General features: G+C 42.4%; 1 protein-coding gene across 4 annotated transcripts in view; it reads right to left on the bottom strand.

Annotated features, from left to right (window-relative positions):
• HERC6 (HECT and RLD domain containing E3 ubiquitin protein ligase family member 6) overlaps nucleotides 1-23,108 on the bottom strand; it is a 65,595-nt gene extending 42,487 nt beyond the window's left edge. For 2 of the 4 annotated variants that reach the window (XR_012434953.1, XM_045393358.3), the window contains exons 1-8: nucleotides 22,724-23,108; nucleotides 19,240-19,399; nucleotides 17,076-17,152; nucleotides 11,524-11,751; nucleotides 8,798-8,892; nucleotides 5,911-6,038; nucleotides 4,551-4,687; nucleotides 3,250-3,317 (exon numbers count right to left, since the gene is read on the bottom strand). Coding sequence is in view for 2 of the 4 variants with exons in the window: in XM_045393358.3 (XP_045249293.2) it covers nucleotides 3,250-3,317; nucleotides 4,551-4,687; nucleotides 5,911-6,038; nucleotides 8,798-8,892; nucleotides 11,524-11,751; nucleotides 17,076-17,152; nucleotides 19,240-19,399; nucleotides 22,724-22,922 (1,092 nt within the window). In the remaining 2 variants the exon portion in view is untranslated. Of the gene's footprint in view, nucleotides 1-3,249; nucleotides 3,318-4,550; nucleotides 4,688-5,910; nucleotides 6,039-8,797; nucleotides 8,893-11,523; nucleotides 11,752-17,075; nucleotides 17,153-19,239; nucleotides 19,400-22,723 lie in introns of those variants that run through there. The other 2 variants (XM_065545238.2, XM_074040123.1) reach the window with 2 other exon arrangements.
• Between the last annotated feature and the right edge of the window lie 1,478 nt (nucleotides 23,109-24,586).

The following is a 24,586-nucleotide window of genomic DNA, read 5'->3' as shown; positions in this document are numbered from 1 at the left end:
CCCACAGTCCTCTACTCTCCTTCACATCAAAATTTCTCAGAGCTGTCAGAGGCATTGTTTGCACTTGTTCCCCTTCTATTCTCTGTCTGGCCCACTCAGGTCAGGTTTCCTTCTCTCTCCTTTGCAACAACACAATCTTACCAAAGCAAAAGTAAACTATGCACTCCTCTTACTTGACCACTTGGCTGTATTTGACAGAATTGGCCACTTTCTCCTTCTGGAAATACAGCAGTCCCCCTTATCCATGGGGGATGTGTTCCACCAAGACCCCCAGTGGATGCCTGAAACCATAAATAGTACCAAACCCCATACAGACTATGTTTTTTCCTATTCATCCATACATATGATCAACTTTAATGTATAAATTAAGCACAGTAAGAGATGAATACCAACAACTAATAAAATGAAACAATTATTACAATTTACTGTAATAAAACGTATGTAAATGTGGTGCCCCTCTCTTTCTCTCAAAATAGCTTATTATACTGTATTCACCCTACTTCTTGTGATGAAGGGATGAAGTGGAATGGCGTGAGATTTCATCATGCCACCCAGAACATGTGATTTAAAATTTACAAGTTGTTTATTTCAGAATTCTCCATTCAGTATTTTTAGACCACAGTTGAATGTGGGTAACTGAAACTGTGAAAAGCAAAACTGTAGATAAGAGGTACTACTGGGAGCCAGGCACAGTGGTGCACACCTGTAATCCCAGCACTTTGCCAGGCCAAGGTGGGCAGATCACTTGAGCTCAAGAGTTCAAGACCAGCGTGAGCAACATGGCAAAATCCCGTCTCTACAAAAAAAAAAAAAAAAAAAAAAATACAAAAATTAGCTGGGCATTGTGCTGTGAGCCTGTAGCCCTGGCTACTCGGGAGGCTGAGGTGGGAGGATGGCTTACGCCTAGGAATTTGAGGCTGCAGTGAGCCAAGACGCCAGCCTGGGTAACAGAGTGAGACCCTGTCTCAAAACAAACAAAAAAACAACCAACCAACCAACCAAACAAACAAAAACAAAAGAGAGGACCTCCGAACGGGTGCTTTCTTCTCTTGGCTTGTTTGGCCAGCCTCTCCCGATTTTCCTTTCCTCAGAAACTGGTCCTTCTTAATCTGTTTTTCTGGATCCTCCACTGTCTGATCTCTGATGGAGATGCTTGATTTTGTCCCCCTTCTTTTCTCATTTGCACTCTCTCTCTCGGTGAGCTTTCATCCAGGTCCCTGGCTTTAAATCCCGTCTGTGGGTTGATAACTGCTGTGTTTATATTCCATTGCCAGCATCCTTCCTGAGCCCCGCATTCACATATCCAGCTCAGTCTCTAGGTCTCCTTTCCAAGCACATTTCTGATCGGTCCCCCCTCACATAGCTGACCCCAGCTTACAGAACTGGCTCCATCTTGTAGAGCTCTTCATCCTTTCTTCCTACGGTTCTGCCTCACTGGCCTTCTGTCACACATACCAAACTCATTCTTGCCTCACAGTCTTTCTGTGTGCAGTTCCCTCTGCTCTGTGCATTCTTTCTCTGGACCTAAGCACGGCTAAAATCTCTGCTCAACTGTCACAGCCTCTACAAAGCCTTTTCTGACAGGCTTTTCTAAAGAACACCACCTCGTCAATCTCAAACAATTGATTTATTTTCTTCAGAGTACTTGTCACTGTCTAATGTAATTTTTTTTTTTTCTTGAGACAGAGTGTTGCTCTGTGCCCCAGGCTGCAGTGCAGTGGCACAATTTCAGCTCACTGTAACCTCCACCTCCTGGGTTCAAGCGATTCTCCTGCCTCAGCCTCCCAAGTAGCTGGGTTCAGGCAATTCTCCTGCCTCAGCCTCCCGAGTAGCTCATGCCACCATGCCCGGCTAGTTTTTGTATTTTTACTAGAGATGGCATTTCGCCACATTGGCCAGGCTGGTCTCGAGCTCCAGACCTCAAGTGATCTGCCTGCCTCGGTCAACCAAAGTGCTGGGATTACAGGCATGAGGCACCATGCTGGGCCCCTAATACAATCTTATTTATTTTGCATTCACATATTTATGGTCCGGCCCTGCCTGTGGAGTCCAAATGCTATGAATGAGGGTAACCTTGTGTGTATTATTCACGTTTGTCCCAGGCATCAAAAGCAGAGCCTGATATATAAAAGGGTCTCAATTTTTGTTGAGCGGCTGATTGAACCACTACGATAGAGCAACCAAAGTATAGTCTCCTAACTATCCCAGCAGGACGGAAACCTTTGCCTCTGACTACTTTCTGTGCCAGGGACTATAGAAAGGGTCTATTATGTTTCTAATTTGTACTTTTTCCTGTTATCAGGAATGTTTTAAACATCAAGTAACATTCCTGATAACAGGAAAAAGTACAAATTAGAAAAATAACTATGAAGGCTTTTGTTTCCATAAAAACACTTCAGAACTCACCCAGAAATGTAATAATAAAATCCCTCCTGTTAACAATTAGGAAGGCACTATAGCATGGTGGATAATGGTGTAAGCTATTGGGTTAGACTGCCTGGATGCGAATCCAGCTCTACCACTTACTAACAGTGCAACTTTGCATAAATTCACCTCTCCGAGACTCAGCTTTTTCAGCGGTAAAATGTGAAAAATAAAATCAACGAGAGTTGATATGAGCATTAAACATCTTGATCATCTGAAGAACTTCGACTGCTGCCTGATACATGGTGACTGCAGTTAAAATGAGTCATTACTGTTATCTATCACCATTAATTCTGTTAAGCAATAAATTTGAATTGGGGACTCGATGATGTGACCCTTGCAACAAAGGACAGCTGAGACGCTGCAGGCCGCCCCCTCCACACACACCCCTGCACACTCACACACATGGCAATCCTCCCGTTGAAGGAGGTGCCACTGGGAAATTCCCTACAGGACACCTCACAAACCCTTTCTTCACAGTCCTGGACAGGGAAAATTCAGTTCCCTCCTCAAGATAGAAACAGCTGCTGTTGACAAAAGTTACATGTGTATGTGCACTTACATAATGCAAATTCAACATACACACTTACTAATAAAGAAAAAGGAAATCTGAAATGGTGGGGGCGGGGGGTGTCTAATCTGTTAGGAAAGTTAACAAATAAGGAAGTGAGAATTATGTAATATTTTTTCATAAGCATTCTAATACAGGACCTTATTGTTTTAGTAAAACACCTGAATATATGTGAATAATGCAGTATTTCAAATACTGCTCTGATATCTTGAGAAAAAATAATTTTTAAGAGGAGCAAAAAGTATAATAGATACCTGATGAGTTGTCACAAAGTTGGCATATGTTCCAGCAAAAATGTGTTTGACTTGAACATCCACGAGGTCTAAAAGAAAGTCATAAATCCATGCTTACGAGCTTTTAGAAGTAAAAATAAATCGGATGTATTACCAAGCCAAATTTACTTACTTACTGGCAATTTATATTCTCCTAAACGGATTTGGACTATAAACGCATAAAAGATTAATTTTTTTCTTTTTTTTCCCTCCCATCATATTGAAACAAAAGATCAGTTTTGATCAGATTACATGTCATATATTCACTTAGTCTAAAATTTAGTTTTTCATGCACTTGTATAATGCAGCCATGTGGCCATGCTTTAGAAGACGTTTGATTAAATATATAAAAGTGCATTGTTCTGGTTGCTTCTTTACTTTCTTAATAAACTTGCTTTCACTTTATGGGAAAAAAAGTGTATTGTTCTGATGCTTACGTAATCAAGTTAGGATTCTCTTCTGTATTACCTCAATCTTTTTAATTATTTTATTTTATTTTATTTTATTGAGACAGAGTCTCACGCTGTTGCTCAGGCTGGACGATCTCAGCTGACTGCAACCTCCACCTCCTGAGTTCAAGCGGTTCTCCTGCCTCAGCCTCCCGAGTAGCTGAGATTGCTGGTTTGCACCACCACGCCCGGCTAATTTTTATATTTTTAGTAGAGACAGGTTTCACCATGTTGGCCAGGCTTGTCTTGAACTTACCTTAATCTTTAGAAATGATTACCAAATACCCTAAGATTCACTGCATAAGAAAAAAATGCACTACATATATATATACACACACATATACGTATACACATACACACACATATATATGTGTGTATACGTATATGTGTGTCTGTGTGTGTGTGTGTGTATATATATATATATAAAGAAAAAGTACAGCCAGGCCCGGTGACTCACGCCTGTAATCCCAAGCACTTTAGGAGGCTGAGGCAGGTAGATCACCTGAGGTCGGGAGTTCGAGACCAGTCTGATCAACATGGAGAAACCCCATCTCTACTAAAAATACAGAATTAGCCAGGCTTGGTGGCGCATGCCTGTAATCCCAGCTACTCAGGAGGCGAGGTAGGAGAATCGCTTGAACCTGGGAGGTAGAGGTTGTGGTGAGCCGAGATCAGGTCATTGCACTCCAGCCTGGGCAACAAGAGTGAAACTCTGTCTCAAAAAAAAAATAAAAGTACTAGGGAAACTACAGTTCTGTAGGATCCTTTGAAAGATACTAGTTCTCCTCCAGTGGCATTGATGAACACAAAATCATGAATTAGTGGGACTCATACCTTCAGCAGAAATCAGGCATCTAATGTCAAAGTTCCCTGTCAGGGCCTCTGGATGAGTTGGCTTGCTTGTGTCACTTGGTCCATGACCAAAAGATATCACCTGACCAGTGGTGTGCACATATGCAAGGGTGTGATAACTACAGGAGAGAGAAAACACCATAATGAAGACTAAGGCACTCATGGCTTTTGAGAAAGATGATGTCCCTTAACATAAAATAACAAACACAAAAAACCAATTTGCTTTTACTAAGCACCCAGCTCCCCTATCACAATATCAGTGTTAGAGGGCATCAAAGGACGTGGCTAAACAGATGGCCAGTCAATATTAACTTACCACTAATCTTAAAAATAGAATGTTATTGATGGGTCTTTACTATGGTTTCTATCATTTGTGTTTTAAATGCAGGCATTTCTATTTTTTTGTTTTTTTTTTTTAATGCATTGGGTAGATATTTAAACACTCAAAGTGTCCTCATAATTAGGTTATGCAGAACTCTGAATATATATGTAAGTATATATATATTATTATTATTCTGCATCATGAGATTAATTTACTTTAATTTTGTCTTATCAACTTAAGCAGGAAAGCTCTGCTATTTTTATCAATCTACTTCCCATCCTCCAGCACCTGGTACAGTGTTCTATACACAGTAGACTTCCAATTATTTCTTATTAAATAAATAAAATACCTAGAATAAAGATTAAAAACTGAAAGATTAAACTATATTTGAAATAAGTAAATTTTCAGGCAGGAAAATGCTCTATAAAAAGCGCAACCACATATTTTAGGGTTTTTTTTTTTTTTTTTTTTTTTTTTTTTTTTTTTTTTGAGACGGAGTCTTGCTCTGTCACCCAGGCTGGAGTGCAGTGGCCGGATCTCAGCTCACTGCAAGCTCCGCCTCCCGGGTTTACGCCATTCTCCTGCCTCAGCCTCCCGAGTAGCTGGGACTACAGGCGCCCGCCACCTCGCCCGGCTATTTTTTTGTATTTTTTAGTAGAGACGGGGTTTCACCGTGTTAGCCGGGATCGTCTCTCGATCTCCTGACCTCGTGATCCGCCCATCTCGGCCTCCCAAAGTGCTGGGATTACAGGCTTGAGCCACCGCGCCCGGCCATATTTTAGGGTTTTAAGGTTTGATAACATTCCATGTGAGTCATTTCTAAGTAATAAAATATGACACTTTCTACACATGCTGAAGAAGAAGAAGAAGAAGAAGAAGAAGAAGAAGAAGAAGAAGAAGAAGAAGAAGAAGAAGAAGAAGAAGAAGAAGAAGAAGAAGAAGAAGAAGAAGAAGAAGAAGAAGAAAGAAGAAGAAGAAGAAGCAGCAGCAGCAGCAGCAGCAGCAGCAGAAGCCTATTACCTTCCGCAATCTATCTGTGAAACTAGGCCATCAATTCTTTCCACAAGTTGTGGACCTCTCTTCTCAGGAGTGGGGCTGTATCCCAGCTGTCCAGAGCTATTGTCTCCAAATGTGAACACTTTCCCATCCTGCTTAGCAAAGGAAGAATCAAATTAATTTCAGGTTTAAAAAGGTAACTAAAAGCTTACTGATTAAGTGTCTTACAAGAGTTAATATGGGAGCACTCTGTGAAACACAAGCTCTACATAAATAGGAGAGATCCTTTATTCTTTCTAATAGTGTATGTTGAGTTAACACATTAAACATGAAAAATCGCTGGGGTCAGGCACAGTAGCTCACACCTGTAATCCCAGCACTTTGGGAGGCCATGGCAGGAGGATTGCTTGAGGCCAGGAGTTTGAGACTAGCCTGGCCAATACAGCAAGACCCCATCTCTACACAATTAAAAAAAAAAATCATTAGCATTTCCTTAAAAACTGGGCACCTTGGTGATGTATTGTACAGCATGGTGACTATAGTTAATAATGTATTTCATATATGAAAATTACTAAGAGAGTAGATCTTAAAGATTCTAACCAGAAAAAAAGATAATTCTGTGAGGTGATGCATATGTTAACTAGCTTGATTATGGTAATCATTTCACAATGTACACATGGATCAAAACATCATGTTGTACAGCATAAACATACACAATTTTTATTTGTCAACTGTACCATAATAAAGCTGGAAAAGGAAAGAATTAGGTACTTAATAAGTTTTTATTGAATGAATAGATGGACGAATTAACTGGTTCAAGAGTAAAACCAACATTTAAGTATGAGGTTGAATTTATTTGAGCATTTTCCTAAAAATACTGTCTTCTCAAAACATTCTATGATTACAAGCAACTGTAGCTTTCTCTTTATTTCTATTTATTCTATTTAATTCTATTTATTCTTTATATTACAAATAATATAATCCAAACAATTGAGGGTTTTCTAATTTAAGATATGCATTTAAAACAAACAATAAAAATAATTGGGGGCATATAGTTTTTAAGCAAACATTTCAACTACACAAGCAGTTTTCAAGTCTATTCCTTATGGCTCCAGAAGGAATCCATCCCTTTGGAATATGTTGTATGGTAAGGACAAGAATGGGAAGAAAACATTCAGGAAGCTGGGTCGTAACTATGCCAAGCAAGAAATGAAATGAAATAATCTTCTAGTCTGTAAAGTGGGTTATTGAAAACTGTAAGAATTACTTTGTTGCTTCTATAATAATATTTATCTGTAGAATCACATTGTCAATGAATAATTGCTAAAGGGGCCTGGCACAGTGGCTCATGGCTGTAATCTCAATACTTTGGGAGACTGAAGTGGGTGGATTATTTGAGGTCAGGAGTTCAATACCAGCCTGGTCAACATGGTGAAAACCTGTTTCTACTAAAAATACAAAAATTAGCCTAGCATGGTGGCGGGCGCCTGTAATCCCAGCCACTTGGGAGGCTGAGGCAGGAGAATTGCTTGAACCTGGAAGGTGGTTGTTGCAGTGAGCCGAGATTGTACCACTGCACTCCAAACTGAGTGACAGAGCAAGACTCTGTCTTAAAAATAAAATAATAGGCCGGGCGCGGTGGCTCAAGCCTGTAATCTCAGCACTTTGGGAGGCCGAGACGGGTGGATCACGAGGTCAGGAGATCGAGACCATCCTGGCTAACACAGTGAAACCCCGTCTCTACTAAAAAATACAAAAAAACTAGCCGGGCGAGGTGGCGGGCGCCTGTAGTCCCAGCTACTCGGGAGGCTGAGGCAGGAGAATGGCCTGAACCCGGGAGGCGGAGCTTGCAGTGAGCTGAGATCCGGCCACTGCACTCCAGCAAGGGGGACAGAGTGAGACTCCGTCTCAAAAAAAAAAAAAAATAAATAAAATAAAATAAAATAATAATAATAATAATAATTGCTAAAAGGGATTAGTTCCTGTATTTACCTTTTTTTTTTTTTTTTTTTTTTTTGTAGACAGGAGAGTCTTGCTGTGTCAACCAGGCTGGAGTGTGGTGGCAAGATCTTGGCTCACTGCAACCTCTGATTCCTGGGTTCAATTGATTCTCCTGCCTCAGCCTCCCAAGTAACTGGGACTACAGGCGCCCGTCACCACGCCCAGCTAATTTTTGTATTTTTAGTAGAGATGGGATTTCACTATGTTGGCCAGGCTGGTCTTGAACTCCTGACCTCGTGATCCACCCATCTCGGCCTCCCAAAGTGCTGGGATTATAGGCGTGAGCCACCCCACACAGCTATTAACCTAATTTAGTAGGTATCTAAAGATATTTCCTAAAGCTGAAATTAGCTTTTGTTATAGGATCTTGAAAACCTTATGAATTATATTTGGTTCACATCTCCTCTTTAGATATGTGTACACTGAATGGCTCTGTCTGGATATTAGTATATATATCTTATGCTACAGTCTGAATGTCTGCATCCCCCAGAATTCATATGCTGAAATCCTAACCCTCAATGCCATGATATTAGGAGATGGGGCCTTTGATAGATGATTAGGTCATGAAGACAGAACCCTCAAGAATGGGATTAGTGCCCTCACAAAAGAGACTCAAGAAGGACCCCTCAGCCCCTTCACTATGTGAGGACACTGTGAAAATATAGTATCTATGAATGAGAAGTTTGGCCCTCATCAGACATCAAATCTGCTGGCACCTTGATTTTGGACTTTCCAGCCTCCAGAACTATGAGAAATAGATCTCTGTTGTTTATAAGCCACTCTTTTTATGGTATTTTGTTATAGTGGCCCAAATGGGCTAAGGTCTCTGGCTTTCAACAATAATTAGTACCTATGTACCTTGTTAACATTTCTCTGGAACTTAAAAAAATAGCAACACATTTTAGATTACCTGGATAAGCACCGCAGTGTGCTCATCACCACAGCTGATATAAATCACACCTAGATTCTTCAGTGCACCAATTGAGAGAGGCTTGTTGCTTTGCACTGTTGAAAGAAAGCAGCATCTTTAGAGTATAAGAAACAGACTCAGATTTCATGACTATTTACATTTTAATAGCTTTTTATATTTTTTATGTAACAGATATATTTTATTATTCTTATAATTCACTAACATACTTTTCAGATTTCATGAGTATTTATATTTTTAATATCTTTTTATATTTTTCATGTAAGGGGTATCTTTTGTATCTTTTATTATTTTTATAATTCATTAACATAATTTTTAAAAGTAAACAATCCAAAGTATAAGACAGAGGAAAAATCCTACCTTGGGAAAGAAAAAATTAAGTGCCCTTTAACATTTATTTCTGGAAGCTATCTCATCTTCTGGAATGCCCAAGGCTATTGACCTAGAAAGCTAAGCTTCAAGACCCTCATGCCTGATACTACTGCCATTGTGTTGTATTCGTGTGTCAACCTAAAATAACAACAGAGAAGATCTCAAAGAACAAGTTTATTTGGGAATGAATGATGGGATTACAATCCAGGATATGCATGTCATAGCAGGCCATGGGCATATCTGGGAAGGTTGAGGCAAGCGGGAACTTCTAAAGGCAAAAAGGAAAAGTACACGGAGCTTATTTTGAAACAGAAGTTCATTGGTTACAAGGACTTATTGCAGGCAGTGACATGTGCACTGGCCATTGCTAGGAGAGGGTCTACACAGAAGCTACCCTGACTGCAAGGTTGCCATTTAGTAAGGTTATTTGCAAGGCTGCAGTTCGGAAACACTGTTACTGGAAAGATGTCCTCATAGAAGTGGCCTTAACTGCAAGGTTGTGGTTTTGGTAGAGTCCTCTGGGATAGTTATTATCAGACGGATCTGTGTGAGGATCCTGCCTTCATGCCCCCCGGCCTCCCAACTCCATTTTATTAGGGTTTGAAATAAGTGACTCCATATTGATTCTGACAATTTTCACATATTTCTGTCACATGATAGGTGCTCTGCAAATGTATTATAAAAATTGAAAAGATAAGAAAAACTGGTTGGGCATGGTGGCTCACACCTGTAATCCCAGTACTTTGGGAGGTTGAGGCGGGTGGATCACTTGAGCGCAGGAGTTCAAAACCAGCCTGGGCAACATGGTGAAACCCCAAGGCTATTGACCTAGACAGCTAAGCTTCAAGACCCTCATGCCTGAAACTACAAAAAATACAAAAATTAGCTGGGTGTGGTGATGTGTGCATGTGGTCCCAGCTACTTGAGAGCTGAGATTCCAGTGAGCTGAGATCGCACCACTGCACTCCAGCCTGGCCAACAGAGTGAGACCTTGTCTGAAGAAAAGAAAAGAATAAAGAAAAGAAAAAAGAAAGAAAAGGGAAGATGAGAGAAGGGAAGACAAGGGAAGGGAGGGGAGAGGACAGGAGTGGAGGGGGAGGGGGAGGGGGGAGGGGGAGAAGGGGAAGGGGAGAAGGGGAGGGGAGGGGGAGAAGGGGAGAGGAGGGGGAGAAAGGGAAGGGAGGGGGAGAAGGGGAAGGGAGGGGGAGAAAGGGAAGGGAGGGGGAGAAGGGGAGGGGAGGGGGAGAAAGGGAAGGGAGGGGGAGAAGGGGAGGGGAGAGGGAGAAAGGGCGGGGAGGGGGAGGGAAAGGAAAAGGAAAGGAAAGAAAAACTTAGCTAATGCTGAAATGATGAAATGAAACAAGGTATAGGTGCTCAGCATGGGACTGGCACAGGTTAGGTGTTAACTATATGTTAGCTGAATGTAAGGAATTGAATAGAGGAGGATGGAGTTTGTGGGGAGTACATCTTGAAGAGTTTTGTGTTCAGGGGAACTGGTTGTTTATAGAAGTTTTCTTTTGTCTAGAGGAACTGGTTGTTTGACCTAATGTTAGCAGTCTCCCAATCCAGCAGTTTCTAAACTTTGCTGCAAATTGGAATCACCTGTGAGATCTCTAATGATGACGGATGCTTCTGTTTCACCCCCAGACATTCTGATTTAATAGGTATGGGGTCTGACCTGGGCATCGGGATTTTTAAAGGATCCCACAGTAGGCAGAATAATGGCCTCCCAAAGAATAATGGTCTCCCACTTCCTAATCCTGGAGCCTGTAAATATGTTAAGTTACCGAAACCGACGGAACTAAAGTTGCTAATCCGTTGACCTTAAAACAAGGGAGAGTCGCCTGGATTACCCAGGTGAGCACACTGTAATCGAGGGTCTTTTAACTGAGGAAGAGGGAGGCAGAAGAATCTACGTGAAAGTAATGTGACTTGAGAAAGACTTGATCAGCCACTGCTAGCTTTGAAGAAGAGGTCTATGAGTCAATTAATGCAGGTGGCCTTTAGAAGCTGGGGAAGGCACGAAAATGGATTCTCCCCCAGAGCCTGTAGAGATGAAAGCAACCTGCTAACACCTTGACTTTAGCACAGTGAGACCTGTGTCAGAATTCTAACCTCCAGAACTACATGATAATACATTTGTGTTGTTTTAAGCTGCTAGGATTGAGATGATTTGTTACCTCTACAACAAGAAACTAATACAGCTCCCTAGGTTATTCGAATGTGTCACAAGTTTGGGAACCACTGTTTTAACTGTTAAGACTGCCCTTTGCCAAGTTGGTCTTCCAACTGGAAAGAAAGAATGATTTACTGCACAAACAAGACTATCTCCTTACCTGGGACATTACGCCCACTGAGGGCCAGCTGCCCTGCACTGTTACTTCCCCAGCCAAACGAAGTCCCACAGAGAGACAGGGCAAAGCTGTGAGCCCCTCCGGCAGCCACCTGAGCCAGTGGGATCCCCTCCAGGGACCTCACTCTCTGCGGGCTGGCTTGAGAGGGGACCTCCTTCCCCAAGCCCAGCTGCCCATGGCTGTTCTTTCCCCATGAAAACACTTGGCTATCTACAAAAACAAAAACAAAAACAAGAAATTAAGAATTGTACACATATTAGAATACCAAATTCAAATAGAAACTACACTGTAATTCTACAATTTTTTTTGTGGCTTTAATGAGGTATAATTGACAAATAAAAATTTCATGTATTTAAGGTATACAATATGATGTGCTGAAATGCATATATATTGTTAAATGATTGTCACAATCAGCTAATTAACATATCCATCACCTCACATAGTTACCTTTGTGTGTGTGCAGTGAGAATACTTAAGATCTACCCTCTTAGCAAACTTCAAGTATACAATGCACTATTATTAACTGTATAGTCACATGGCTGTACATTAAAAACATATTCACCTTATAACTGAAAGTTTGTACCCTTTGACCCACATCTTCTGATTTCCCCCAAACCCCCAGCCCCTGGCAACTTCCTTTCTACTCTGTTTTTGTTGAGTTTGACTTCCTTTTTTTTGAGACAGAGTTTCGTTCTGTCATGCAGACTGGAGTGCAGTGGCGCGATCTTGGCTCACTGCAAACTCCACCTCCTGGTTTCAAGTGATTCTCCTGTCTCAGGCTCCTGAGTAGCTGGGATTACAAACATGTGCCACCATGCCCGGCTAATTTTTGTATTTTTTTGGTAGAGATGGGGTTTCACCATGTTGGCCAGGTTGGTCTCGAACTCCTGACCTCAAGTGATCCACCCACCTCGGCCTCCCAAAGTGCTGGGATTACAGGCATGAGCCACCGCGACTGGCTGAGTTTGACTTTCTTAGATACCACATCTAAGTGAGATCATTAGGTATTTGTCTTTCTGTGTCTGGCTTATTTTACTTAGAATGATGTCCTCCAAGTTGCAAATGGTAGGATTTCCTTCTATTTCTATTCCACTTCTATTTAATTTTACAGATCTTTAAAAGGTAGAACAGAGATAAAGAAAAAAATGAGATTAAAGTATCCCAACTAAAGGCAAGCAGGGCGGTCCAGGTCACCTTCAAAAATCCCTTCAAACAATGTCCACTCTTCTCCCTCCAGTTAAGGGCAACTGTGTTCTTTCAGCTGCTCAGGCCAAAAATCTTAGAGTCATCCTTAACTCCTCTCTTTTACACCCGTTAACCCAGCAAATTCAAAACTTCTACCTTCAAACTCTATCCAGAATCCCACCATTTCTCACCTCTCCACTGATACCACCTTAGCCAAGTCACCAACATTTCTCTCCTGGAAAATGATGAGAGCACCTCACTGATCTCCCCGAGGCAACCTTTGACCCCAGCAGTTTGTTCTCCAAAGAGTAGCCAGAGTGATCCTTTTAAGAATGTACGTCCAATTAAATACTTCAGGAGCTTGCTGTCTCACTCAGTGAAGGACCAACTCCCATCACAGACCCCACATCACCAGTCTGGCCCACCCCCACTTCCCAGACTTCATCTCCCCCTGCTCCCTTCTCTCAAGACCCTTTGCTATTCCTAGAGTACACTTCTGAGCATGCCCCAACCTCGTGGCCATTGTGTCTGGGTAATTCTTTCATGGTTAGCATCCTCTCTCTCTCCCTCCCTTTTCATTTGGTTCCTGCTCACATGTCACCTTATAAGAGATATCTTCCCTGACCACCTTATAAACTAGAAACACTCCTTCCCTCCACCCAGGTACTCACTCTCTGCCCCCTTACTCCTGAAGGGGTACCAAACCAATATATTTCATCCCACTTCTTTAACATTATTTCAAGATGGCTATTCAGTAGGGCTGGAAGTACAAGAATAGCTAAAAAGCTGTCTTTTGTGAGGGAGATTTGCGCCTGTACAGAAAATCTGCATTGATGCAGGCAGGCTTTCTCTGAGGCCCTTCCGAGTCTGATCTAGGAAAGATTAACTGAGAGTCCCACGCCTCTAAAGGTCTGGAAGAAACATTCACCATCTGTTCTCTTTGAGGGCTGCTACCTGTAAGGCTTTATCTACACAACAGGACCACCTCTGCCTCGAGATGGTACCTAAGCTTCTCTACCCCATTGGGGCATTGGGGTGATTGCTCTGTGGTTCTCCCCCATGCATATTAATAAATGCATATGCCTTTTCTCCTATTAATCTGCCTTTTTTTTTTTTTTTTTTTTGGAGATGAGTCTCGCTCTGTTGCCCAGGGCTAGGGTGCGATGGCGCAATCTTGGCTCACCACAACCTCCACCTCTCAGATTCAAGTGATTCTCCTGCCTCAGCCTCCCGAGTAGCTGGAATTGCAGGTACTTGCCACCATGCCCAGTGAATTTTTGTATTTTTAGTAGAGGTGGGGTTTCGTCATGTTGGCCAGGCTGGTCTTGAACTCCTGACCTCAGGTGATCCACCCACCTCGGCCTCCCAAAGTCCTGGGATTACAGGGATAAGTCACCGTGCCCAGCCTCTATTTTAAGTTGAGACAGGGTTTCACCATGTTGGCTAGGCTGGTCTCAAACTCCTGGCCTCAAGTGACCCCCTTCCAGAGTGCTGGGATTACAGGTGTGAGCCACCGCACACAACCAGAAAAAAAAAGCCGAATCTAAGCTTATCTAATGCCTAAGTATACACCCAGTGAAATACTAACACATCTCAGAGATTTTTTAATAAATTATTACATCTTTTATTTTTTAACTCTTCTAAAGTAATTTCTAACACAGAAAATAATATTGAGGGCACAATATAAAACGTCAAACTCTCACGAAGGTCTATGAGAACTCACCTTTCTCCACACAAATCATTGAATGCCTGGGCTCTGCCCAGCCTTTACAGTCCAGACGAATGCAAAGGCAAGTCAGTACCCCAAGGAAAGAATTCACATCATGTCCATAATTAAGAAGGAGAGTGAGGAAGGAAAAGATGCTCCTATTTATGGTGCCTCTGTATATGCTAAGGACTGTACAAGGTACACAGAGTATCTTTTCTCACTGAATCTTCTAAATAACCTGCAAGTGAGGTATCAATATTCCTACAGATGAGAAAATTGAGACTCAGCCAAATTAAATAACTTGCCCACGATCAAAGACCTAGAAATGACAGGTAGAAGGAATCACACAATGGCCATGGCATATGCCCTGGACCTGTAGTCAGTGCAGTGTAGTAGTTAAGCACTTAGGGTTGAGACCTAAACACTATAGGTTCAAATCCTGACAATTCTGTTTCTTAGTGTGTAACTTTGGGTAAATTATTTAAAGTCTCTGAACCCAATTTTTTCCATCTCTGAAATGAGGATATAAATCATACCCTGCTCCTGTTTTTGTTGGTTTGTTTTTCTTTTTTAGAAACAGTCTTACTCTGTTGCCCAGGCTGGAATGCAGTGGCACAATCATAGCTGACTGCAGCTTCAAACTCCTGAGCTCAAGCACTCCTCCCACTTCAGCCCCCTGATTCGTTGGAACTACAGGTGCACACCACCATGCCTAGCTAATTTTTCTTTTTTCTTTTTTTTTTTTTTTTTGAGACGGAGTCTCGCTCTGTCGCCCAGGCTGGAGTGCAGTGGCCAGATCTCAGCTCACTGCAAGCTCCGCCTCCCGGGTTCCCGCCATTCTCCTGCCTCAGCCTTCCGAGTAGCTGGGACCATAGGCGCCGCCACCTCGCCCGGCTAATTTTTTGTGTTTTTAGTAGAGACGGGGTTTCGCCATGTTAGCCAGGATGGTCTCGATCTCCTGACCTTGTGATCCGGCCTAGCTAATTTTTCAAATTTTCGTAGAGACAGGATCTCACTATGTTGGCCAGGCTGGTCTCAAACTCCTGGCCTCAAGTGATCCTCCTGCTTCAGCCTCCCAAAGTGCTGGAAATACAGGTGTGAGCCACTATGCCCCGCCCAATTCCTGTGTTTGTAAGGTAATTATGTGAAAAAACACACATAAAGCATTTAACATGGCAGCTGGCACATAGAAGGCGACCAATAAATATTAGCTGTCCATAAACCATGGCACAGTTGCAATGATACATAAGACATCACCTGAGGAACATACAAACGTTACAGTCCTTTGAAGGGGATCAGGATATGCCACACAAGAATATGCTGCTTTGGTATAAGGACTGTTTTGAGTTGAAAGCAACTGAGAGTTAAGAGATGCAGGAAGAGGTTTCTGCCCTTCTCTTATCTGCCTAAAAGCAGGGCGTAAGTTTCCCTTTGTGGCGTTATCTCCACTCTACCGTTCCAGGGAGAGAAGAGTAACTTTTATCGCTGAAGACGATGAAACAGCACTGAGATTAAGTCTGCATAAACAAATCTTACTAAAATATCCCTTATCTTCCATTGGTTTCTCTCTATATTTCCTAGTCACTTTCTCACAATTTATTATCCCTTGAAGCCCAAACTCCCTTTTCTTTATTAAAACAGTATATAAGTCCCTGAGTCTAACCACTACTTTTAGTTTCACTTCTTTTCTGTGAACTCTTGTACACAAAAATATTAATAAAAATTGGGGGCCGGGCAGTGGCTCATGCCTGTAATCCCAGCACTTTGGGAGGCCGAGGCGGGTGGATCACTTGAGGTCAGGAGTTGGAGACCAGCCTGGCCAACATAGTGAAACCTTGTCTATACTAAAAATACAAAAATTAGCCGGATATGGTGGCACACACCTGTGATCCCAGCTACTTGGGAGGCTGAGGCAGGAGAATCGCTTGAACCCAGGAGGTGGAGGTTGCAGTGAGCTGAGATTGTGCCACTACACTCCAGCCTAGGTGACAGAGCAAGACTCCATCTCAAAAAAGAAAAAAACAAAAATAGAAACATTGGGTGCCTTTTCTCTTTTAATTTGTCTTCTGTTCATTTAATTTGCAGGTTCCCAAAGACTACGCATAAGAGGGTGGAGGAACAATTTTTCCTCCTTCAGACTCTCCATTGAGAAATTTGTATTGAGGGTGGACAAAAGAGGGTGGAGTTTGGTCGAAAAAGTGTAGATGTATGATTGTTATGTGTCCATAAAGATAAAGAAGTAAAAATTTTAAAAAAGAAAAAAATATAGTCATGATTTTGACACCTTGACTTCTCTTTATTTGATCTAAGTGAAATAGACAAATAAGTCTGCCAGTGTGGACAAGCCATTCAGCATAAAGAGCAAAGGGCTGGAAATAAAGCCACTACTAAGCTCTGAGAGAGTTAGCCAGTTAGGTCAAATAACCAGAGACAGCCCCTTATGGCACTATGAATTAGGCACTGTTTAGAGTATAATTAGGACCACGAAATTTGAGAAAAAAATATAAAAACAATATATCTTACAAAACCTGGAGAATGAAAAACTTCAAAATAAACCCCAGTGCATTAAAAATCAACAGCTATAATTCCTATTCAAAAAATTACTTCCTAATCACACTCAGATCCAAAAAGTGTTTCTTACCTTTTGATAATGCCAGGGAGTGGTAGTGTCCACAGGAAACTTGTATTATTTTTATACCATTCAGAGTCGTTATTTTCCTGTAATACAAATAATACAAAGTTAATTAATCCTTATTTAGAGTGAGTTGTCCAGTGGACTACAGATATTTAAAAGTATCTCAAGTAATACATCTGGTCTAGGAAAACCATTTTATTTTCTTGTATTTCTGTAGTACCTTTATTCCAAAGCCCTCAAACTGTTTTTAACATGACATCAACATGTACAAAGGTATAGGACAGAATCCAAAACAGTATATAATGCAAAAGCCATTGTTACTGGACTTTAATGCAATATCTAATATACTAATTTTATTCTACACTTACTAGCCTAAGAGAAAAATAATGTTTTTCTACATATATAGTATAGGGCCTTAGAATTTATAGAATACCAACATCTTCATCATCTAATTTAAGCCCTAATTTAATAAAGAAATCATTAGGTTAAATCATACAAAATTGCCACCATTTTTGTGGATCAAAAGCAGATAACTATCAGCAATTTCCTTTTTCTTCTCACAGATGGAGTCTCGCTCTGTGTCCCAGACTGGAGGGCAGTGGTGCGATCTTGGCTCACTATAACCTCCACCTCCTGAGTTCAAGTAATTCTACTGCCTCAGCCTCCCAAGTAGCTGTGATTACAGGCATGCACCACAACATCTGGCTATTTTTTTTTTGTATTTTTAGTATACATGAGGTTTCACCATGTTGGCCAGGCTGGTCTCGAAATCCTGATCTCAGGTGATCTGCCCGCCTCGGCCTCCCAAAGTGCTGGGATTACAGGCATGAGCCACTGAGCCTGGCCACTATCGGCAATTTCATAAGGTGAATCTAATGAAACTCAAAGAGGTCAAATAGGTATCACGTTGTAGAACTAGACTCAAATTCTGGTCTTTTCATTCCAAGTTCAATGCTCAGTCCCCCAAATAACATTGATCTCTTCTAGAATTTAATGACCAGAAGAGGTAACAAGAGGTCACTTCCTAATATTAAAAAGCATGCATTTGAAAATTCCCTAAGTATGTAATTCATAAACACACAATCCAGAGCCAACTACTTGTCATGTCTGTCCTGGGAAGCTGTTTGTGAGGAAATGTGACATTTCCCTCCACTTTACTAAGTAAAATGTTAGGGCCCAGTGGTTTATAACACGTCAAAAGGTTATGTTGGGAAAAAAACTTTTCCTCTTCCACCTTTGGTCCAATATTTGGGGGCTTGCAAATGAACTGACAATAGATTAACATGAGAAAAGACAAAGGTTATTTACAAGTGTGCTCGCTATTGCAGAATATCCCAAAGTAAAGTTTTATATCTGTCAACTTAATAAAAGGCGGGGCTTTGGGACTTCAGTGAGAAAGTATAGAAGGTTCTATTGGGCTTTTTGATGGTAATGGTTATGGGTGGTCTATCTTAATGACAACTGATTTCCCAGGAAACTCTCACTCAAGGAAGCTACTGGGAACTGTATTTTCAGGAGGCTCTGTTTTAGTGTGATAAAGGAAGTTCAGGTAAGATTTATATCTGTATCTTTTGCAGCTCAAATGTTTCTACTTTACAGTAGTCTTTATACCCACTCTGGAGGTCTAAGTGGGCCCCCATAGATATTCCAAGGGATAAGATTAAGATCAAAGGGTCACATCTCATTTCACTCTGCTCTAATTAAATAATAATTGGTGTTGTAGGTTTTTTCCTGCCTTCATCTTTCAGGTTAGGAACTGTGTTTGTCATAGTCTTTTTTTTTTTTTTTTTTGAGACTGAGTCTCCCTCTGTTGCCCAGACTGGAGTGCAGTGCATTCTCTGCATGCACTGCAACCTCTGCCTCCCAGGTTCAAGCAATTCTCCCGCTTCAGCCTCCTAAGTAGTTGGGATTGCAGGTGACTGCCACTGTGCCCAGCTAATTTTCTTGTATTTTTTGTAGAGAGGGGCTTTCGCCATGTTGACCAGGCTGGTCTCAAATTCCTGACCTCAAGTGATCTGCCCACCTTAGCCTTCCAAAGTGTTGGGATTACAGATGTGAATCACTGAAGCTGGCCTGTCACAGTCGTCTTTGTATCCTGGCATCTTGCATGGTGCCTGGCACATGGTACTAAATATATTGAATAAATGAAGGAGTGGATTGAAATACTTACTTAGGTGTGAAACTTATTTCCTTGAATTCTCCAATCCCCAGCTGTCCCTCAGAACCAGCTCCCCATGCGAAGACCCTTCCTTTGTGGCACACAGCCAGGGAGTGCTCCTTCCCGCAGCTCACAAGATCAACATTTAGGGTTTCCAATGCCTGAATTGGTTCTTTGGAAAACAAAACAAAACACCCCCCAACCACCACCACCGGATTATTAATTTAACACAAGTTTAAGACAGCACTTTTCTTCAAAAAGAAGGATCATCCAGATTTCTTGTCTCCTCCAATGGTCTTTTAACTCAAGACCTTAAGTCCATTCTAAATGTCTGACGGAAGTAAATTCCAATGTGTGTTACCCTGTCTTGATAGGATACAGCTCTGTTAAAATAATCAACTGGGAGACTATTAAGTTGAGATGGGTCCAGCGCCTTGGGTTCCTACCTAAGCAAACCAAAACTCAACTCAGAGTGATTGATCATAGCCTAGGAAAATGAAACTTAAGGTTAAGCAATCAGAAACCACCAACTAACATCTAAGAGACTTTACCAACCAGAAACAGTTGACTACTTCAAACAAGGGACTTTCCACTTTAACCAATCAAATATTTTCTTTGTCTTACTTCCTGGAACACCTTATCAAAGGTTACCCCTGGCATCTCCTTGCACCTCCCTTAGTGGAGCCCAACTGCTTGAGGTCTGGTGCTGCTCAATTCATGAACTGCTGAATATTCAAATTGACTCTTAAAAACATTTAGTGTACTCAAGTCTATCTTTTAATGGCTGCTATTTAAAGGATTAGGCATCATGGAGGGGGTAACTTCTAGGCACTATGACACATGACCAAATGTTTCTCTAGCAAAACCCAGCAAAATAAAGGGACCCAGAAAAAATTTAGGATCTCCTCCATTTTGCCATTCTGTCTTCCCACCCTAAACACTGAAAGCAGTGAATCCCTTGCTCAGAAGGAAATTGGAAGGGCGCCTACCTCATGAATGTGAGAGGCAGGTGCTGGATCCTCTCACAATGAAAAGTGAAAACTATGCCCCAATGGAGGCCCTAAATATGGCCACAAATGAAAACCGGATCACATTTCCCTACAAGCCAATCTAAACTGCTTTCCCAAGGTGTCTGTCTCTGAATTATTAGACGTTTGGAGTTGAGAACATCATACCAGTAATGTTTTTGTAACATTTAAGATTTTGGTTTTCCTTTTATCTTTGTAATCTTATCTTTTTCAACTATTTACAGTAAATTTATGCAAGGCTAAAATTTCCCAAAGATTCATGCACTCACAAAGATAGAAATTGGTACCATTTTTCTGGAGAACAATTTGGCGTTAACTATCATGTTGCCCTTCATTTCCAAATGAAGGTGATAAGACCTAAAAACTTGCTACTTTACCAAAAGAATTTGAGCTGAAGGCAATTAATAATCAACAGATGAAGGAAGAGTTCTCTGCTCTCTTCTGATCTACCTAAAAGTAGGTCACAAATATCCTTTTGTGAGAAGCTCCCATCTCCTGCACCAAGAAGAGAAGGGTCGGCCAGGCGCGGTGGCTCATGCCTATAATCCCAGCCCTTTGAGAGGCCGAGGCAGGTGGATCACGAGGTTAGGAGTTTGAGACCAGCCTGGCCAGCATGGTGAAACCCTATCTCTACTAAAAATATAAAAATTAGCTGGGCATGGTGGGGCGGGCCTGTAATCCCAGCTACTTGGGAGGCTGAGGCAGAAGAACCATTTGAACCCAGGAGGCATAGGTTGCAGTGAACTGAGATCATGCCATTGCACTCCAGCCTGGCGACAGAACGAAACTCCATCTCAAAAAATAAAATAAAAAAAAAAAAAAGAAGAGAAGGGTCACCTAAGATGAAGACTTGGCCCTGAGGTGAGCCTGCATAAACAAGTCTAATTAAAATAACCTTATCGTCCATTAGATTTTCCCATATATTTTTCTAGTCACTTTCCCTGAGTTCATCATCCTTTAAAGTCCAAATCCCTTTTTCTTTGTTAAACATGGTACACAAGCTCCTAAGTCGAAGCACTTGAGTTTCACTTCTATTCTGTAAATTCCCAGGCATGTAAATTTCCCTATATGTAAAAGATTAATAAAATTGTATGCTTTTCCTCCTGTCAATCTGTCTTTTGTCAGTTAAGTTTGCAGGACCCAGGTGCTGAACCTAAGAAGGTAAAGGAAAAATTTTCCTCCTCCACACACCTTTTGAAACTATTCTCAGCAAGTCATCAGAAATGTGGTCAAATATTTGCTTACAAGAATATCAATCAGTATTATTTATAAAAGTCCCTAGTGGGAAACAATCTAATTTCCACAAAAAGAGAATAATTATGGTACTCTCAGAGTTTAGAATGTTATGTAGCAATTTAAAATATATTTTCAAAACATACACAATAAAAGGGTAATATGTTCATAAGATTATGTTTGATGAAAACACAGTGTTCAGAGTTGCATGAATACTGCATATACAAATCTATAATGACATGATTTTTATAAAGATTATATACATAGAAAAAAGTAGACAGGGAGAAAATGCATCAAAATGTTAGGAGTTATCTTTGGGTGTTGGAGCTACGGTGATTTTGTTCTCGTATTTCTACAATAATCCATAACGATTATTGTATTATCATATATAAACAATATATATTTATTATTATTATTATTATTTTGAAACGGAGTCTTGCTCTGTTGCCAGGCTAGAGTGCAGTGGCGTGATCTCAGCTCACTGCAACCTCCGCCTCCCGGGTTCAAGCGATTCCCCTGCCTCAGCCTCCCTAGTAGCTGGGACTGCAGGCACACGCCACCACGCCCGGCTAGCCCGGCTAATTTTTTGTATTTTAGCACAGACGGGGTTTCAGCATATTGACCTGGATGGTCTCGATCTCCTGACCTCGTGATCCGCCGGCCTCAGCCTCCCAAAGTGCTGGGATTATAGGAGTGAGCCACTGCGCCCAGCCTATCACATATTTTTAAAGAAAAAAAAGGTCCCAGTGTATTTCTAAGGGAGATACAGGTGTCCAACCCACAAACCACGTTTGTAAGGTCAGGCTGCCTTCTCCAGGTAGAACCGTGCAGGCGAGGATTTGTCTGCAAGGCAAGCCGGAGGGACCACATCTTTGTCCAGAGCAGCGTTGACCAGGTTAGTTTCGGCTCTCAGTTTCGCTTTGAACTTGAATTGGAAACCGAAACAAATCCGAGGGGCATCGGGAAAACGAAACTGAGGAAGCTGCTCTTCGTAGCACAGGGCACCATTTTCCCGGTTCCTGTGGCTCTTCTGGTCCGGAGGGATCCGGGGCTCCCAACACCCCCCCCTGCCTGGCCCGCGGCGCCCAGCATCTGAGCCACTCCCTGCACCTGGGCCCCCGCGCCCCTCACCCGGGGTCCCAGCGCCCCGCACCCGGTTCTCTGCGCCCGGTACCCAAGCCCCCGCGCCCATGCACTGGGGTCCCCACACCCCGCACCTGGGGCCCCGCGCTCACCTGGCAGCTCCCCGCGCGGCGCTCTCCTGCGGCCCAGCTGGCCCCTGCTGTTGTCTCCGCACGAGAGGACCCTGTGGTTGGTCAGCAGCAGCAGAGAGTGGCGCTCCCCGCTGGCCGCCTGCAGTAGCTCAGCCCCGGGGCTGCGCTCCGTCCTCCGGCGCTGCAGCTCCCTGGAGTCGGTGCCCCAACAGAAATACATCCCGCTTCTGCGCCCTGTCGCCTGCTCCGGATTCCGTCCGTCCCGCTGCGACAGGCTCCCGAACGCTGGTGACTGGGTGCGCGATGATTTCCAGGATATCAAGATGCTCACCCTGTCTTCAACCCGCCCCAGGAGCGCAGCCCTGGCTCCACGTCAGCTCTCTCTGCTGCCTGAACTTCAAGTGCTGAAGAGCAGAGAGGGCGTCCCAGGTGTTGAACCTGGGTTTATATCCTAAGCCATTTATGAGTCATCAATGCCACTTTGAGTAGGTTACCTCATGATTCCGTGCTTCAGCTATCACATCTACGAAATATGGACAGCAATTCAGCAAATCTAATATGTTGGGATAATTTAATAGATATCTAAAGTGTTAGAATTGAAGCATCCGAGTGCCCACCTCTTTCCAGACCTTTTTTGGCACTGAAAATACAAGTTTGTTTTTTGTTTGTTTGTTTGAGACGGAGGAGTCTCGCTCTGTTGCCCAAGCTGGAGTGCAGTGGCACCATCTCGGCTCATTGCAACCTCCGCCTCACGGGTTCAAGCGATTCTCCACTCTCAGCCTCCAGAGTAGGTGGGATTACGGCCATGCGCCACGACGTCCGGCTAATTTTTGTATTTTTAGTAAAGATGGGGTTTCCTTATGTTGGCCAGGCTGGTCTCGAACTCCTGACCTGAAGTGATCCACCCCCCCACCCTCAGCTTCCCAAAGTGCAGGGATTACAGGCCTGAGCCTCCGCGCCCGACCTGCAAATACAGTTAGTGAAAGACAAGATTCTCTTGATGCGTTTACATAAAACATAAGTGTAATATCAAGGGGCAACGAAAAATACAACAGGAACCAGAGGGTGGAGGCCGAAGGCACTGGTATTTGAGATATTAGGAAAGATCTCCCTGATGAAGTGATATTTGTGCAGAGAGCTGAGGGGACATGGGAAATGAGGGAATGAGTCGTGATATTGCCTAAGGGCAGAGGATGAAAAGCAGCAGTTGGAAGGTTTTGAATAGAGAAGAGCCATGATCTGACTTTAGTTTTTAAAGATTCATCTGGCTGCTGTGTGAAAAATAATAGGACACAAATGGAAGCAGAAAGCCAATTAGCAGAGACTACTTCAGAGTCCAGGTCAAGTGATATCCTAGAAGGGAAGAGAGAAGTTATTAGATTCAAGACGTGTTTTGAAAGTAAGAGTCCACAGATTTGATGACGGATTGGAAATTGGGGGGAAAGAAGAAAAGGGATTAGGGATTACTCCAGGGTTGGCTTAGGGGTTACTGCAAGGTAAACTCTACTGGACTGGGAAACCGTGAGGAAGGTGCAGGTTTAGAGCTATGTGGGTCTGGAGTATAGATTGGTAATAACTGTGAGATGCTTGTTAATCAAGAAGGCAATAGGATAAACTGTTTTGGAGTTGTAGAGAGAAGCTGGGGTGTAGTCAGAAAATTGGGAGCCATCAGTGTAGAGATGACGCTTAAAGCCAGATGGCTGAATGAGAACCCCCAGGGGGTGAATGTGGCAACAATGTGGCAGAGGCTAGAGGACTGATCATAGGAGGAAAACCAGGAGCGGGAGTTATAGACAGAGCAAGTAATGAATAAGGGAAGGATCAACTCTTGTCAATTTCTTGTAGAGCAAGGTAAGGATTGAGCACTGATTTGTATTTATTTAT

This window comes from Macaca fascicularis, chromosome 5 (assembly GCF_037993035.2).
Source record: "Macaca fascicularis isolate 582-1 chromosome 5, T2T-MFA8v1.1".
NCBI lineage: Eukaryota > Metazoa > Chordata > Mammalia > Primates > Cercopithecidae > Macaca > Macaca fascicularis.
This window is presented reverse-complemented; position numbering and strand designations above follow the sequence as displayed.